Here is a 13,721-nt window from a genome sequence, read left to right as displayed (position 1 = left end):
TCGTGAACAAACACCAAGTTACCTTCTTACCTCCATGGAGATTCCAGGGGGACATAAAGTTAGAGTCTTTCTTACAGGAGAGGAGTGGTTTGTTTATAGATCTAACAGTTCTGTGTACTATAAGGAGGGGAGGGGGAAATCTGAATTTTAATTGAACATGCGTCTCATAAAGGCTGGCTGATCTTCAGAGTGCAGATTACAATCTAGCGAAGTCAGAGTGTACATTCATAATTCAGTGTCAATAAAACCTACCTATGCTTGTTATAAAGTTTATGATTCAAGCTCCTTTAGCTATTGGAGGTGACTTTTAGTGAAGCAAAACTATTCGTTTTCTCATTTAAAAGTTTATTTGCAGAACATTTCATGTTACCAGTTAGTCAATCATGAAATAGTCTGAGTTTATGGACTGCATATATTTTTAATGCATAATTTCAAATTAATGTAAAGGGTATTGACATTTTCACTAGGAATATTGTTTTCAATTACAAGGACCTTTCCACCAATAGGAAGGGTGAGTTAAGTTACTTGAAGGATTTATTTATTAAAATTAACAAAATAACTAATTTGAAAAGTATTTTATCCTCAAAAAGACATCAGTGTTTAATTAGAGTATGCGCAACCGTTTTCTGGGTGGTTTTCTAAAGTTCTTGAAAGGACATTCAGAGACTCAAGAGGAAGAAGTCAGGCTAGTTGTAAATTAAAAGCAATTTCACTAGTGACTACGGGAGATATTCTAATGGGGAATGACCTTGGTTTATCTGTTTGAAGGAATATAAATGTCTAATTAATTGGCCATGTCTACCTGAAGCCACTCACATTTTAAAATGCGGGGAAAAAAATCTTTATAATAACTTCTCAACAGGACGTCAGACATCTAATTTACTAAACTCCTTATGTTTTATGTGAATATTTTGCTAATGTGTAATCTCAGCCTTTGAGGAAACAAAGATATAGGGAATAAGATGTGGCACACGAGTCCCTGGAATTTAGGCAGCTTTAAAATAATAGGACAGGGGCGCCTGGGTGGCTCAGTTGGGTAAGTGCCCTGCTCTTGATTTCAGCTCAGGTCTTGATCTCATGGCTCGTGGGCTCAAGCCCCACACTGGGCTCTGCGCTGATGGTGTGGGGCCTGCTTAGGATTCTGTCTCCCTCTATCTCTGCCCCTCCCCTGCTCGCTCTCTTATCTCTCTCTCTCAATATAAATAAGTAAACATTTAAAACTTTAAAAAAATAAAACAATAGGACAAGCTCAAGGTTATTGGCAAAAACCTGAGAAGACTATAGGATTAAGCGTTTGCTAGGTGAGCTTAATGTACTGCTGTGATAATCTAAGTAGACACTCCCTGTTTCTAGGATTTCTGAAATCTCAATGGAGGTAGCTGAGCAAGGACGCATAACAGCAGTGACTCCGCCAGCACGGTTAATAGAGAGATGTGATTGTCCCCCAGGCTATTCTGGTTTGTCCTGTGAGGTAAGCTGGCTACTGCTAACCTGCATAAGCTCCATTCACTTAACCAGCCAAATGGGAATACTTCTGGGACTATCTTTGTTACAGTCCGTTTTACTTTCCATGCCTACCCATAACCTATTCTTTTTTTCTTTTTAACCTTCTACTCCCAGCGTGAGATACAGTAAGATGCGGATGATGTTATTGTTACCTAGAAATAGGAATCACATGTGGAGGAAAATATCTGATGAAAAGTAAAAGATTTGTAAAAGTATGGAATAGTCAGGAAACATGAATGTTTTCATAAGGCACATTTAGTATATCTGATTTATTTTCTTGGGATGTCTTCTAAATGGCTAAATACATTTTTTAAGCTGCAGTGATTATGAGACAGGATTATATTGGGCTTTGAAAAATTATTTTTATATAGAACATGGCAAAACATAGCAGACTGTTTCCACATGGGCTTCTCAGAAGGACACATACTGTTCCAATAGTGACACTATCATTCAGTTATTATATTTCTAAAATTGCCTGTTTTACTCTTTGGGATCTGCCTTTGATTATTTTTAGAGTTGGCCTATTTTCTAGATCTTTATCCTCTGGAAGTCTATTTACCTTTAGTGAATATTAAATATTAATAGGAAGAGTATACTATGGGAAAACGTGGAATGGATGAGAAACTGGCCTGGGTTTGCATCTCGACCTCACCATATACTAGGTCTGAGGCCTTGCACTGTTTACTAATCCTTTTTAATCTTCAGCTAGTAAATTCCCAAGCCCCTCACTAACCCCCATCACCCTCACCCTCTCCTACAGACCCATAGCCCTGCCCACAGTGCAACCAGCACAGCTGGCATAGAGAGCCGTTCAGGACCTGCTCCAGCCCTACAGCACATATTCCTTCCTCGTAGGCAGATTGGTTGGTGCCCACAGCATCCCTGGTGAGATATTTTTAATAGCTCTCCCACCCACAACTGAGAAGCATATGAGGATGAAATGAGCTTAAGAACCTAAAGTACTTATTACAGTATCTGGCAGTAGTCAACATTGGTTGATGCTAATAGTATTATTATGGAATAATTCATTGTATATCCATGTATTGATTTCTTTGAAAAAAAAAACTTTCTACATCCTTTGTGTATAGGATTTGACGAATTTTTTAAGTACAGCTCATAAAGCAGGTGATGGCACCAGGTCAAAACTAAAGTAACTTAAAAATAATGAATATAAATATCCTGAGACATCACATATTATAATGAAAAGGGGTTTGGTCTTAGTGGATCCACCCTAGCTTTACACTTGGACAGGGCATTTGGTCTGCTTGTTGCTGGACCTTAGGAATTTTACCTATAGAATCATCCTGAGGATTGATTTAAATGAAAATATGTGCATGGAAGCTGTGTTGTACACTGAAATGATATTCAACTTAATTACCATTATATAAATTCCATGTTGTTCCGAGAAGAACTTCATAAGAATAACTACAAATATCTGTGAAACATCCTTAGAATGATAGATTTGTGACTGAAGATTCTGAAAGACAATATTCATATGAATGTGTCTATTTTGATCATAAACAATCAAATAATCCCTCATTATTAAATCGTAACTCCTACATAGACTATATGTGCTTGTACACATACTAATAGGTATATATATTGTGCTTATATGCACAACCAACCAAAATACACATACACACCCACACTGTAGATGTGAACAATGAATGTGGCACATATAAAACATGCTACCTTTCCAATGAGATAAAAGATTTAAAGATAGAAGACAGAAAGAACTTGAGACTTTTCTAAACAAGTAGAGTTTTATCCCAAGAAACGTTTGATTCTAACATTACTGTGTGCCTTTGGTCAATTCTTTAATCACTATAGGAGTTGTTACATAGTTACCCAATCTATAACACATTGGGTTTTGAAGTTCTAGAAATCTCTGATTTTGTAACATGATTTCACTATAAAAGGTATGGAGTAAGTAGTTAAGATTGACCTTTAGTTTTTCCGAAGAGAAAGCTACTACAGCTTTATTTTTTCTGCACTTATTTAAAATAATACTGTTCACTTACAAATAAAAATGTTAGTAGAGTAGCAAATTATTTTAATTCATCTTACCTTCCATTCTGGATTTTAAATGCTAAAAACTCTTCTTATTGTCATTGGTAGGCTTTTTCTTAAAAAGCATATTTGAAAACATACTTTCCCATTAATCTTAGCAATTTTCCATCATCATATGGAAATGTATATTAGCACAAATAAGGAAAATGATAAATGAAGAAGATTAAGAAAACATACAAACTAGCATCTGCATTGGTGGCTTCATCTGTGTCCTGTGAATTTCACTTAAGCTCCTATTTACAGACAATAATTACAGTAATATCTTAGTATTGAGATTATGGGGATAAAGGCCTATCTCTCATAATAAGGTGCCTGAAGTGTTCTCCACATCCCATTGCCTCTAATCCATTATACATCTTATTTATAATTCATCTTGATTCTAAAGTGTAATTACCCAAGCATAAAATCTAATCATCAAAGCAAGAGCGAAGGACAGTTTTAAAATAATACTTCCCATTCCAGTAACATATGCTTTGGGTCATGAATACACAAAGCAATTCCTTTACAATATTTTTGCCAAATGTATGGTATTCTAGAGACATTTGCATTTACAAGCTCTTCATTTCATGTTTTTACCCAAAACGTGGTTGCAAATAAATAAAATTAAGCGTTGGTTACTGCTGAAAATATAGCCAATTGTGAAGACGCTTAGCCTTTTGTCTGTTACTAGTAATCTTATGATGCTACAGCCCTGTTCATTGAAAATGTTAGTTCTAGAAATACCTACTTATTACAATTTATGATTTGAACTAAAGACCAGATTACCTTTAAAAGTGAAGGACCAGACCTAATTTCTTTACCACATTTGTTGATGCGGCAGCCATTGACTTTACTATCCTTTATTGAAGCTGTTTCTCACCATTGTCTGGGTTAACATTATTCCCCAACTGACCAAAACAGACCTAAACTCAGGTTGGATTGTATGCAGAAATGGAAAATAGTCAGCACGGAGTATGTGGTTCTCTGCAAGAAGATCATGGCAATCAAACATTTGCAGATGATCTCTAGATCATATGTTGTTCACTTCAGCATCTAGCTCCTTATTCTCATGGTATAATAGGGCTTGTGGCTCATGGTTGAATGGCTGCTGTTTACTGGGTCACCATTCAGAAGTTGTTACTTTTGGCTACTAAAGATAATGTTTAAGCCCCCCTAAAATACATGCCTGTTATCAATCATAAAACTCAAGACAAAATAGTGAAAATAGAATTCTTCTTCCATATGCATATCTCTTGGGATGCCCTTTACCACTTTTGTTGCGTGTGGAAGATCCAAAGGCTGTTTTCATGTGCATAAAATTATTGAGGAGCGTGGTATAGGTAAGTGACATACACTGACATTCTGTTATCCGATGCAGTGTAGAACAGTTGCTGTTGTTTTTATTTTTAGTCTGTCTTCAGTGACTCTATTTAAAAAACTATCTGGAATAGAGGCATCTACGTTGATTTAGTATATGTTGAGCACTAAACATACACCATCTTATTTAACCCTCCCAACAACCTTATAAAAGAAAAAAAACAACTTACCACTTACTGGATCCTGTATAATACCAAGCACGTTTCCTAATACACTTACATCAACATTGACTATGTATTATGATCCCCATTTTGTGGGTGGGAAAATGGAAGCCCAGCCCACAATCACACAGCTAGAGAGCAGCAAAACTGTGATTTGAGCCTGGAAAAGTCTATTTCAAGAAAACTAGACGCACTTACATACTCAATTCGGATGTTATCCAGATCTTTTTGTTCCAGGGGAGAAAACTGTAGCCCACAGTGTTCAAAACCTGCATGAAATTATATGTAGCAAGTGATGAACAAGAATTAAACTGAGGAGTGCCTGGTTGCAAACCTATCTAAGATAGAAAATAGTGTTTCCACTGGCAGCAGCACAAGTCTCTATGTTTCTTAAAGTCTGAAGAGAGAGGTGGGGGGGGGGGGTGTTGCATAACCCTGCACCTGGAGTTTCTCTATTCTCTTTGTCTTCATTTCCTTCTTTCCCTCCTTCCACATTTTGTGCAAATGTGATTCAAACATTTTGATAAGATGCCACATTATAAAAATAAAAATGGAAGGATAACAGAAGACAATTGAGCTACGAATAATTTTTGCACATGGAAAGAGGACTTTGGAAAAGTTTGAGTTAGAAAAAAGGAGATCCTATTAGGGCCCTATTTATTTGCTTTTTTTGAAATTCTCCATTTTGTTTCAGGAAGGATTTTAGACAGCACTTGAAAAAGTAGCTCTTATCTTTCCTCTTTTGTTCCAACTCAAGCGTAATCATTCTCATGAATTTTGCCCCTGTTCACTGAGAAGAAAAACCTCTGATATGAAAAAACTCTTCTCAAGCATATCAAAAAGTGGGGAGAATAAATACAAAAAGGATCCAAGAAAGGAGAGGATTATGGTGGAATAAATAATGTCCAAATCCTTGAAAAAGTGTTTTAAGTCTCTAATGCTTGCATAGTCTCTTTTGCTTTGCTAACTCAGAAATTTAATCTATCAGGACATAAAGTTCATCTAGAATGTTAACACTGAAAGAAAATTCAGAAATCAACTGAGTTAATACACCTGCTCATTTGTGGGAGGGGGAAACCATGTCTCAGTGACACCAGGCGACTTGCCTGGATCCCTCAGACAAAAGTAACATGTAAAATTGGGGCGCCTGGGTGGCTTAGTCGGTTAAGCATCCGACTTTCATTTAGGTCATGGTCTCGCGTTCGTGGGTTCGAGCCCCGCGTCGGGCTCTGTGCTGACTGCCAGCTCAGAGCCTGGAGCCTGTTTCAGTCTGTGACTCCCTCTCTCTCTGACCCTCCCCTGCTCACGCTGTGTCTCTCTCTCCTAGAAATAAATAAATAAATAAAAAAACATTAAAAAAAAAAAGTAACATGTAAAATTAAGGCTTCCATATTCATTTGTGCCACAGTACCAGAGTCTGTACACCTTTAAAAGGCACACATTACCAACGGAGAATGATGAACATATCAATGATTCTCAATTCTGGCTATTTATTAGGCCCACTTAGGAGTTTTAAACCTTGGCCTCACTCTCCACCACTTAAATTAAATAAGAATTTCTGGAGGTGGAGCCAGGTGTCAGTATATAAAACTCCTCAGATGATTCTATGTGCAGCCGGGATTGGAAACCACAAAGATCGGCCTAGAAGGTTCAACAAAGAACTCTACTTGGAGCTCAGGCTCAAACTCCCACTTTGGGTGGTTTTGCTTTTCATCCTGCTGTTTCCTGGGAAGAGCCATAGTGACCAGAGAAACTAGGTGTCTGTTATGGTAAACTTCACCTGCGGCACTCCCCTTCATCTTCCAGTTAATAACATTGAATTTCATATAATTCCTTAATGAAAACTCCTGTCTCTGAACTTTATTCTTCCTCTGAGATCTCTTTTAAACTTTTGTTTGAGGTCTGAAGTGGAGCTAGGACATCTCAATTTGTGTGATTTTCACACTTACACATACACACACACACACATGCACACCCATATGCCCCCTACATACCACACCCTAAGAAAATAAACCAGTAAAATAATTATAACTGTATAGATGTCTAAGGATGAAATTCATGTAAAGAAAATCCAATTTTATTCTATAGTCCACATATGAAAGAATTAAAACTACTCATGCTATGAAATATCTTTAAATACACCTTGACTTGTTTCTTCACTTTCTTAAATGAATTCCACAGCCATAATTCCTATACCTGATTTGGTAACAATAATATGAACCTTTGTTTTAAATAATATGAATAAAGACAATGTATTTAATATGCATTGTACTTAAATTTTAAAATTTAATATGTATTAAAATATATTATTAACTCCACAAGACAAACAGGACTCAAAATATTCTGAATACTGTTCCCAATTTTCTTTACCTGATTGCTTGTAGCTGGGACATTATTTAATCTTGGAATTTCTTATAGGCTAGGATAAAAGCAAAGAGACTGTTAATTAAATGCTTAATGGAGGTACTTTTGCAGTATCCAAATCAAAAGAAGCAAGGAGAGTGCTGAATAATGATCTTTGTCTTTTTCCAAGAAAGCTTTTGTATATTCCACTCTGCATGACCTAGTCCAGAATCAAAAGAATGCAGAGGCATTAGGGAGTTCTTCATGCATATTTGTTTTTCCTGCTTATTCAGCAATCACTTTTCTTTCATCAATGGGAGCAATCCTGGGAGGAAACAAATCCTACATAGCCAAGGTAGTAAAACAATCCCTTTATAACTTCATTGGGATCTGAAAAAGCAACTCTTACCTTTTACTCCCAAATCAAACAATATCTGATAAATGCAGTAGCTTTGATTACTACGAGGACTGAGCCTGGAACACAAGACCGTTCTCATTACCTCTTCAAGAGCTGTGGGGCTTCCTTCCAGAAAGCCAGAGATGTTTTTTTGAGACATTTACATAATAAACCCAAACGAAGATAGAAGTCTTGATTTTGCATATGTCAGCTTTGCTAGCAGTTTTCTGTTTGCTCTCAGATTTTTATTGCAAAATGAAAAAAAAAATGGATCAGGGAAAGATAAATTTTATTGGTGGCCTAATAATCCCAAGACATGAGAATTTTGAATTTGTTGCTTTCATCATCTTTAAATTATATTGATATAAGTAATGCAGCCATGACACTTTTCTATTTATTTAATATTTCCCTGAGTCTCATTGGATATTTGTTAGTAATCCATCAGGCACAGCAGAAGCAGATTTTAGGTTGTCAAAGACATTGGAATTCATACTTTAGTCCAAATGACAACTTTATTTAAAAATAAACCTCTTTTTAGGGGCGCCTGGGTGGCTTAGTCGGTTAAGCGTCCGACTTTCGCTTAGGTCATGATTTCGCGGTTCGTGGGTTCGAGCCCCGCGTCGGGCTCTGTGCTGACTGCCAGCTCAGAGCCTGGAGCCTGTTTCAGAGTCTGTCACTCCCTCTCTCTCTGACCCTCCCCTGCTCACGCTGTCTCTCTCTCTCCTAGAAATAAATAAAATTTAAAAAAAAAAAATAAACCTCTTTTTCAAAAATAAAAAGAGGCTATTTGAAGCTTTTTCAGACTGAGTAGTGTATGCAAATGGCAGCCTTCCTTTGCTAAGGTCTAACGTCTTGGGTGCTCCCTGTATACTTTAAGAACCACACAGAAATACACATTAGGAATCCAAACTCGCACATGTGTTTTTAAGTGATGTCACCTTTAATGTAGGCATGGGGAAAGTAGCCCTGTTTAACCGCTGAAGAACCCAGGTTTTGCTAAATGAAGATTTATAACTTGGCTGATCTAATTGATTTCCTTTTCTTTCAGACATGCATGCCAGGATTTTATCGACTACGGTCTGAGCCAGGCAGCCACATTCCCAGGCCAACCCTGGGCACCTGCGTTCCATGTCAGTGTAATGGACACAGCAGCCTGTGTGACCCTGAAACCTCTATATGCCAGGTATTTACCTGAACCTTCCTCGAAGAAGGCCCATGTGATCATTTACCTTTACACATGCTCAGATACCATGTGCAGAGGTGAGCAAAATTGCAGGGAATTTCATTGTGTACGTGTGTGAAATAAAACACACAGGAAAAAAGACATTTACCATATTATACATTTTTAAAGTAATTAAAAATTGATAATTGGAAAAACCACTGCTCTTGTCAAGAAATAAAATATTAACAGCATTTCAGAAGAACACCTGAGAACACTACTATTTGTTTAAAAATACACGAGGACTTTTTTTCTGATGACATACACAAATAAACTTCTTAAAAATTTGGAAATTATAAAAAATATTAAAAAAAGATAAAAGGCATCTATGATTTAACATAAATATTTAATATTTTAGGTGTTTTCTACTTTATGCATGTGTTTATAAATAAGATTTATATAATACCATGTGTGCCATTTTATGTTCTTTTTAAATGTAGCTATTATGAGCATGTTATGTTGCTGGACGTTCTTTGAAATCTTGTCTCGATTGGATATCCCTTAATTTAACCATTTCCCTTAGAATTCCAGCTACTACTGTTGTTGTTGTTGTCATTGTTTTTGATGTATTCATGCTAACACCCTACTTTCTACCACTGCCATCTACCTTGGAACATTCAGGACTCACGAAATTCAAGTTTGCCACGGCACCACTTAGAGTCCCTCAGACTCTAATCCTCACACAGCGCTGGACATCAGATTTGTGACACCCATTTCCCACTTCTCCTCCTCTTCTGAAACCCTTCCAGTGAGCCTTCTGGAACTCAAGATAGGAACTCAGCAAAATCCCCCACATACTCTCCCTGTTCACTTGGTGTTCTCTTCATTTAGCTCTCCCTGACTTACTGCTCCTCCCACAGCCCTGCAAGGGTATTGTTTTCTCTCATGTTCTTCATTTGCCTGAGCATGAAGGTAGGGCAGGTGTCCTTGCTCCTCACAGCCACTTTCACATCATCCTCCTTTCTCCCCCATAACAACACCCAGCTGTGCATCTCATGCCCTCATCTATTTGTCCACTCCACCTGCTCATTTATGTTCTTTATTAATCCTCAGGTCACCCACCTCCTTCATTGAAGGTGTTTCCTCTGTATCATTGTTCTACCATTAGTCCTATAATAATTCTTGGTGACTTTAATGTCCATTAAATTAACTTTTCCATACCCTTAACTATGTTTCTTGTCCTTACTCCATGGTGGTATCTAGAACTTGTCATTATAGGTAACTGCAATGACTCACAGTCTCAAGGTCAACTATATTCTTCTCTGACCACCATCTCTTTACTCTCCAGTTCATTTCTTGATACATCAACTTCTACCTTTTTAGTTTCATCATTGATGCTCACACCTGTTCATTGTTTCTTACCTCTTTCATGCCTTCACTTTCTCAACCAGCTTAATATTCAACACTCCATTAGTATCACTGCTTTGTAATGGTCATTTCTCTTGCTACTCTTTTACTTATTTTCACTCCATTAATTCTTTTTTTTAAATATTTTTTCTTTTGTTTATTTTTAAGACAGAGACAGAGCATGAGTGGGGGGAGGAGCATAGAGAGAGGGAGACACAGAATCTGAAACAGGCTCCAGGCTCTGAGCTGTCAGCACAGAACTTGATGTGGAGCTCGAACTCACAAACTGTGTGATCATGACCTGAGCCGAAGTCTGATGCTTAACCAACTGAGCCACCCAGGAGCCTCTTCAGTCCATTAATTCTAACACTGGTTAAATTCTATTCCTCCACATCTATGCCTTCTAAGCTGAATGTGGCTAATGAAAAACAGATAAGTATGCTGTCTGATCTCACCATAAATTCATTATCACTCACTTCAGATGGACCCTTTGTGTTGCTCTGCAGTCATGCCACTCTTCTTTAATTCATTTCCTTTCCCACATTTGTGGATGCTTATCTCATATCTTCCCCTTCCTCTTCAAGCCCTTAACCCCTTCCTTCCCCCAACCCTTTTCCAGATAGGCAGCTTCCTATCTTACTCTAATTTTAATGTTTGTGTCTCAAGTCTTTGACCACAAAGTATGATGCTTGTGGTTAGCTTAAGATAAATATTCTTTACCATGTTGAGAAAACTTCTTTTCATTCTTGGCCTGTTAAAGATATCTTCTTTCATTAAAGATAGGATATTTAAAGTGGTCATATGCTTATTTGTGAAGAGTGAAGTAAAGGTAAAGATGCATTTACAATATGATCACATATTTCTTTTTACCTTGAACTGAATGATGAACACTATTATTGGCTAGATGAATAACTGAAAAATATTAACCATCCTTGAATTCCTGAATTAATTACTATTTGTTCAGTATCATACTCCTTCACCAATCTGCTGGCCTTTAAAATTGAATAAGTAATTTCATTAGGGGTATTGTTTATACATTCTTAAGTGAGAATTAAATGCATTTTTCTTTCATATGCAATATTCACTAGTATTTTTAAAAAGGCTACGTTTAATTCATAGGATTAATTTAAAAACATTCATAAAGGAAACAATTTAATTTCATTTTTTAGAGTAAAAACTGTTGTCTTTGTATTGTACTCTTTTGAATTAGCTATTATAGCTATTTTTGTGCTACAAGTCTATTTTTTGAGATATCCAGAGATGAAGTGAAAAATAAATACATGTGCACATCAAATATGCATAACTAGTATAAGTTGCTGTATTCTAAATTTTTATATTTTCCTCAGGGAACATACAACTTTTGAATTTAGGCAACTTTTTTCATTTTTGAAATAGCCCCAGGAGGCAAATAGGAAATAGCTATTATTATTCTGATGGTATAACTGAGGAAACGTGAAACATACTGATTTCTTTTCTATGTGGATCTCAATTTAACATCAGCTCCATTACAGAGAGCAATGCCCTGTACTTGGGTAGAGTGGTCATAAGAATGACTCTGAGGTCAGACTGCTTTGATTCCAATCCTGGCTTCATCTCTTGTAGGCTGTGGAAGCCCAGTCATTTTATCTCATGTCAATGGGGGTCTTAGTTTCCTCATTCATAAAATGTAGATAATAGTAGTACCTATTCATAGAGTTTTTGTAAGGATTCAATGAAATACTTTATAAAGGGTTAGAACACTACTTACTTAGTACATAGTAAGCTCCATCAATGTGATAGCAATGATGATGATGATAAAGATAATAATTACCATACATGTTATCCATCATTTATAGTCTAAGAGTCAATCAGATGATAATAAAAACATGTAAATATCATTATCTCTAGCACTCTGCTAGATTTCCTCACTTTTATTTTCTTTATAGCTTTCTTTAAAAATATGGAGTAGGGAAGAAAAATAGTATAGAAAACTTTACAGTCTAAGCATTTCAACTTTTAAATAAAACCCACATCACTTTGCAACTATTCTCCTCATAATTCCTAATGATACTTACGAGAAAGCTGTTGCTTTACTTTAGACATTAATATATTCTACACAGAGCCATGTTGCTACCAATAGTTTAGTGACTATTGTCCTTTAGGGAAAATTGTCTTCAAAATAGAAGAGCAAAACCTATATGATATTGAACCCGAAGCCAGGGGGAAGAGGAGGTGAGTGAACAAACACTAATCAGTACACGCACATACACCCAACAGACACTCTTAGGTAGGTAAGTAGATAGGTAGGTAGGTTGGTAGGTAGGTAGATACATAGATAGTTAGAAGATAGATGATAGATAGATAGATAGATGATAGTTTTTCAGCGTTATATAACACACACGTCACTATCTACATCTTTACCTGTATCTATATCTATATCTATATCTATATCTATATCTATATCTATATCTATATCTATCTATACATATTTATATCATCACCCCCATCCCGGTCAATATTATTTTTCCAAATTTTTAAAAGGAATAATGAATTCCCAGCTAGCTCAAGTAACTTTTTCTACACCAAATAATTTGTGGAAATATTATTTTCACTCTATTACAATTCTTATATTAAAATGAAAAGAAAAAATAAACCTCCATTATTGATCTGCCTCATTGAAACCACCAGCATCTGTGATTAACCAATTAGCCCTATATTTGGTAAACAGACTCATAACACAAATCTACTGCATTTAAGGTGTTTTGTAAACCTTATTTTGTTGAATTTATCTAACAATATTATCAAAGTAGAAATTGCTAGTGGTATTTTTACAACTCTAAATTAATGCTTAGAAATTTTAAGTAACCTACAGAGCATTGGATAAAATATATTACAATCAGTTTTCAAATACACTACAAAGTGCTACCTATAGACTGTGAAAGAGAGTAAACACACTGTTATCTGATTAAATGATCTTGATTTTGAAGCCCAGGTGAATTATATCCTAGAGTACTGACAGAGTCTGCAAATATGATTAAAAGCCATGTATGAAAAATATTTGCAAAATCATGAAAATATGAAATTTGCCATAGGATGGAAAGCAATGAAATGTCACTCCAGGTTTGTAAAGGAAAGTAAAATGTAGCAAACATTGATTTTGATCTCTAGTAAAACTTAAGGATTGCTGGCTTAACTACTATTTGTCAAATATAGAAAAAATAAACAGTGATAGTTAGAAATCAGTATAATTAACTCAAAATAAAACATAACAGAATAATTGCTGTGGTTACTATATGTATAATATCTGAGACTCTCCCTGAATACCATTACAATATCAAATTTA

At 36.0% G+C, this 13,721-nt stretch overlaps 1 protein-coding gene across 1 annotated transcript in view; it reads left to right on the top strand.

The window, feature by feature from the left end:
- LOC120226842 (laminin subunit alpha-2-like) overlaps positions 1 to 13,721 on the top strand; it is a gene marked incomplete at both ends in the record, with an annotated part of 149,517 nt that overhangs the window by 68,939 nt on the left and 66,857 nt on the right. Inside the window, 2 exons of the mRNA XM_039225007.1 lie at positions 1,354 to 1,471; positions 8,882 to 9,016. Of these exons, the coding sequence (XP_039080938.1) occupies positions 1,354 to 1,471; positions 8,882 to 9,016 (253 nt within the window). The remainder of the gene's footprint in view (positions 1 to 1,353; positions 1,472 to 8,881; positions 9,017 to 13,721) is intronic.

The sequence above is a fragment of the Hyaena hyaena genome, unplaced genomic scaffold (genome assembly GCF_003009895.1).
Source record: "Hyaena hyaena isolate Hyena2069 unplaced genomic scaffold, ASM300989v1 scaffold_1854, whole genome shotgun sequence".
Lineage (NCBI taxonomy): Eukaryota > Metazoa > Chordata > Mammalia > Carnivora > Hyaenidae > Hyaena > Hyaena hyaena.
This window is presented reverse-complemented; position numbering and strand designations above follow the sequence as displayed.